The sequence below is a fragment of the Onthophagus taurus genome, chromosome 1, assembly GCF_036711975.1.
Source record: "Onthophagus taurus isolate NC chromosome 1, IU_Otau_3.0, whole genome shotgun sequence".
Classification (NCBI taxonomy): Eukaryota; Metazoa; Arthropoda; class Insecta; order Coleoptera; family Scarabaeidae; genus Onthophagus; species Onthophagus taurus.
Window position 1 is genome coordinate 40,944,911 of NC_091966.1, and position 5,167 is coordinate 40,950,077.

General features: G+C 30.4%; 2 protein-coding genes across 2 annotated transcripts; one reads left to right on the forward strand and one right to left on the reverse strand.

Moving 5' to 3' along the window:
- Nucleotides 1-386: 386 nt before the first annotated feature.
- LOC111420205 (transmembrane protein 170A) lies at nt 387-1,297 on the reverse strand. Its single transcript, XM_023053143.2, has 3 exons — nt 1,149-1,297; nt 857-1,080; nt 387-716 (listed from the first exon to the last, which is right to left on the reverse strand). Exons 2-3 carry the CDS (start codon nt 989-991, stop codon nt 471-473), a joined length of 381 nt encoding a protein of 126 aa, XP_022908911.1. The 5' UTR covers nt 992-1,080; nt 1,149-1,297; the 3' UTR covers nt 387-470.
- Nucleotides 1,298-3,787: 2,490 nt separating this feature from the next.
- LOC111420203 (yeti) lies at nt 3,788-4,916 on the forward strand. Its single transcript, XM_023053139.2, has one exon. It carries the CDS (start codon nt 4,011-4,013, stop codon nt 4,809-4,811), a length of 801 nt encoding a protein of 266 aa, XP_022908907.1. The 5' UTR covers nt 3,788-4,010; the 3' UTR covers nt 4,812-4,916.
- Nucleotides 4,917-5,167: the final 251 nt, after the last annotated feature.

The window sequence follows — 5,167 nt, forward strand, 5'->3', positions numbered from 1 at the left end:
TTCATATTTAATAATGATATTAAATAAAAAAAGAAAGTTAAAATCATTGGTATTCTTTATTAATTACGTACTAATATATTACAGTGCAATATATACAAAATATCCCTAAAATCTACGACAATAGTGTTTACTTTATACAATTACCTATAATAAAAAATATACAAATGAAAAATACAACCAAAACAATTAAAAAAAATTACTTAAAAAATATAAGAAACAATACAAAATACTCTAATAATATAACTTTATGCCCGTGTAGCACCATCACATTTATTTTTCCTTCCATTTTTATTTTCTCACTTAAACTCATTAAAAATCGTCCCCTTTAATGATTCATCGGTGATTTATTTTAATAAATTATTTAATAATCGATTGTTTAATTGATATAATGATAGGAGTTTTCGTTTTGGTTTAATTTTTGCGCGCCTCTTTTTCTCTTTTCAGCGGTGCGATGCCGGTGCAAGTAGAAATTAGAGTGTAGCAAGGATCCGGGTGAACCCTATACAAGCCGACAGGACAGTTTGGCCAACGCCCCAAAACAAAGCGTACAGCGGTTGCATCGGCAGACTCGAGTAGCGATAAACGCACGCTATAGCTGCACTGCTTATTATCCCGGACATTACGGGGGTTACAACGCCCATTAATAAAATTGCTATTGGAAAAAATTTACCAAATTTGTGTTTTCGCAGTGTTAAAAACGCTATTAATCCCGCTACCTAAAACATAAATAATAAAAAAATATTATTTCTTTTATAAAATTGAACTGATATCAAATATCAAACGCAATAAACACTTTAATTTATATTTAGATAAGAAATGTTGACACATTTAGATTTTTTTGTTCTAATTTTATTACCGTATGAACAAAAATTGATGAAAACAAGGCCCACAGAAAGACGTGATACCACATCTTGGCAAATGTGTTCAACTTGTCGGTTTGTTGTAGCCAAAAGACTGTTTGTAGGGAGTCCAACTCCGTCGACTTGGACATGTTTCCTCGCCTGTACTGTGGGCCCCAAAATCACGTTCCACAGTCTAACTGTCGGTTGTATTTCCGCATCGCGACGTTTCAGTGCCCCTCTAAAACACAAAGTGTCCCCCCTCATCATTTTTTGTTACAAATTAATCTTCATTAACGAAATACTAACCCGCTGCTACGTAGCGGAGAATCACATTTTCTTACGAAATGTGTAATTTTAATAAAAATTCAACAACAAAAGCGGCAACATGTTAATAGAAACACTTGACAGGACTTGACGTTTTTCGTTTATGTACAAAAGTTTGACTTTGACAGTTTATTTCCAGGAAGCAGTGTTGCCAACCTACGCCGACCAAATGTCGGTAAAATCAATGGTAAAAAATCGGTAGGTTTAAATACAAAGTCAGAAAACGTTGTTTGAAATAAGTTTATAAATAAATTTATAGACATATACAGAATATCCCATATCTTCCGCATCAGAATATTATACGGTTAACGTGCGGTTAATTTGTTGCTCTTTTAAGTTGAGAATCGGAGCTTGTTATAAGAAAACTTTTATAACAAAAATTGTTGCAAATTTTATTGTTAACAATATTGCTCTCTTACACTTTTGCTCCTAGATACGTCAATATCGAGATAGATACGAAAATTTGATGAATTTGTTGCTCTTTCAAGTTATTAAAGGTAACACTTGGGAATCGGAGCTTGCTATAAGAAAACTTTTACAACAAAAATTGTTGCAAATTTTATTGTTAACAATATTGCTCTCTTACACTTTTGCTCTTAGATACGTCAATATCGAGATAGATACGAAAATTTGATGAATTTGTTGCTCTTTTTAGTTATTAAAGGTGACACTTGAGAATCGGAGGATGCTATAAGAAAACTTTTATAATAAAAATTGTTGCAAATTTTATTGTTAACAATATTGCTCTCTTGCACTTTTGCTCTTAGATACGTCAATATCGTGATAGATACGAAAATTTGATGAATTTGTTGCTCTTTCAAATTATTAAAGGTAACACTTGGGAATCAGAGCATGCTATAAAAAAACTTTTGTAACAAAAATTGTTGCAAATTTTATTGTTAACAATATTGCTCTCTTGCAATTTTACTTTTAGATACGTCAATATCGAGATAGATATGAAAATTTGATGAATTTGTTGCTCTTTCAAGTTATTAAAGGTAACACTTGAAAATCGAAGCATGCTATAAGAAAATTTTTATAACAAAAATTGTTGCAAATTTTATTGTTAACAATATTGCTCTCTTGCGCTTTTGCTCTAAGATGCGTCAATATCGAGATAGAGACGAAAATATGAAAATTTGATGAATTTATTGCTCTTTCAAGATATTAAAGGTAACACTTGGGAATCGGAGCTTGCTATAAGAAAACTTTTATAACAAAAATTGTTGCAAATTTTATTGTTAACAATATTGCTCTCTTGCACTTTTGCTCTTAGATACGTCAATATCGTGATAGATACGAAAATTTGATGAATTTGTTGCTCTTTCAAATTATTAAAGGTAACACTTGGGAATCAGAGCATGCTATAAAAAAAACTTTTGTAACAAAAATTGTTGCAAATTTTATTGTTAACAATATTGCTCTCTTGCAATTTTACTTTTAGATACGTCAATATCGAGATAGATATGAAAATTTGATGAATTTGTTGCTCTTTCAAGTTATTAAAGGTAACACTTGAAAATCGAAGCATGCTATAAGAAAATTTTTATAACAAAAATTGTTGCAAATTTTATTGTTAACAATATTGCTCTCTTGCGCTTTTGCTCTAAGATGCGTCAATATCGAGATAGAGACGAAAATATGAAAATTTGATGAATTTATTGCTCTTTCAAGATATTAAAGGTAACACTTGGGAATCGGAGCTTGCTATAAGAAAACTTTTATAACAAAAATTGTTGCAAATTTTATTCTTAACAATATTGCTCTCTTGCACTTTTGCTCTTAGATGCGTCAATATCGAGATAGATACGAAAATATGAAAATTGTATGAATTTGTTGCTCTTTCAAGTTATTAAAGGTAACACTTGAGAATCGGAGCTTGCTATAAGAAAACTTTTGTAACAAAAATTGTTGCAAATTTTATTGTTAACAATATTGCTCCCTTGAACTTTTGCTCTCAGATACGTCAATATCGAGATAGATACGATAATATGAAAATTTGATGAATTTGTTGCTCTTTCAAGTTATTAAAGGTAACACTTGAAAATCGGAGATGCTATAAGAAATCTTTTATAACAAAAATTGTTGCAAATTTTATTGTTAACAATATTGCTCTCTTGCACTTTTGCTCTTAGATACGTCAATATCGAGATAGATACGAAAATATGAAAATTTTATAAATTTGTTGCTCTTTCAAGTTATTAAAGGTAACACTTGAAAATCAAAGCATGCTATAAGAAAACTTTTATAACAAAAATTGTTGCAAATTTTATTGTTAACAATATTGCTCTCTTGCACTTTTGCTCTTAGATGTGTCAATATCTATTTTGACAATATTATATTTTGAACCGTTTTCAAATTAAGCCGGGGGTTTACTCATGACTCATAAGTAGTGTATATACCAACGATCTGGCAACGTTGCTCGAGCGAGATTGCCATATCGTTGATATATAGTTTTATGCAATATAAATAGGGTATTCCCATAAGATACAATTTTTGTCTCAATTGTATTGATTTTAAGTACGATGTGTTCATAATAGTTTGTTAAAATTTTGAAAATCGGTAGATTAAGTCGTATATCGGTAGATCTACCAATAAATCAGTAGGGTTGGCAACGCTTCCAGGAAGTTTTATTGTTTAAAGGTTGGTAAGAAATATCGACTATTTAGTTTTTTTTTCTTTTAAAGGGAAAGAAAAAGTTATTGCATGAGATTATTACATTAAAACAAACTAAACGTGAGTTAATAATTAACGTTATTTCCACCGGCTTTTTCATTTAATTTCGCGCTTTAAATAATCTTAACCTCAATCGGTATCGTGGACATAACCTCACTTTAAACCGTAATGAACAAGGTAGAATACCCTGAAGATAGCGATACAAGCGACGAAGATTTTGATCCTGGAAAAACAGCAAATGAAGCCGTTTCGGAGGTCGATTCAGATGGAGATAGCGAAGATCCACTCTCGGATAAGGAAGATCCAGGTACAAGGGGTATAAAAAGAAAGAAACGACCCACAAAATCAAGAAAAAAACCCAAAGATGGAGGTAATTCGGATTTGAGTGAATCACCTGAAAAGAAACTATTAACCGAGGAGGAACAAAAAAAGAAAGTAGATGATTTATGGGCTATGTTTAAGAAAGATACAAGTTTTAAGCCTAAAGAGGCGCCACAAAAACCCGATATCGAGGAAACTAAAGAAAATACGAAACAAAACATTTCCATTCCTAAAGAAGAAGCTAAAAAAGAAACTGTTAAAGTCACTCAAATATTTGAATTCGCCGGGGAGGAAGTGATAGTGGAGAAGGAGCTTCCTGCGAAAGAAGCTAAACTCATTAATAAACCTTCGAGTTCGTTGGGAACTTCTAAGAGAGGTGGAGCAAGATCTGGTGGGTTAACTTCATTGATAAGTCAGTTAGGAAAGAAGCAAAAAATTACTACTTTGGAAAAATCGAAACTCGATTGGGACAAATTTAAAAAGGAGGAGAATCTTGAAGATGAGTTGCACACTTTTAACAAAGGCAAAGATGGCTATTTAGAAAAACAAGACTTTTTACAACGAACGGATGTGCGAAGATTTGAAATTGAACGGGATATTCGAAATATTGAAAGAAATAAACGTATGAATATGAATAATATCGACTAAAAATTGTATTCAGTATTTTTTTTTAAGTACATTCCTTTACTTAGGTTAAATATTTTTTTGTATGTGTTGTTTTAGACTTAATAAATTACTATTAATCGTATTAAATTGTCTTTTTATTAAATAAATTACAAATTAATAATAAATATAATATTTAAAAAACTAAGTGTTATGGTGGCACCCCTGTTTTAATTCAATTTCTACAAATAATTTTTAACTCAATCTTATTAATTTATAATACTCTCATTTTTATCTAAATATATATAACAATTTTTATAATTAAATATTAATAATAAATTAAAAAAAAAGGTTTATAAAAAAAAATATTTATGTTGGTATTAATTTTTAGTTGACGTTGT

Coding starts and splice junctions, on each gene's coding strand:
- LOC111420205 (XM_023053143.2), bottom strand. CDS start 991: ATGTCCAAGTCGACGGAGTTGGACTCCCTACAAACAGTCTTTTGGCTA. Junction 717..856: donor CATCAATTTTTGTTCATACG/GTAATAAAATTA, acceptor TTTATGTTTTAG/GTAGCGGGATTAATAGCGTT.
- LOC111420203 (XM_023053139.2), top strand. CDS start 4,011: ATGAACAAGGTAGAATACCCTGAAGATAGCGATACAAGCGACGAAGAT.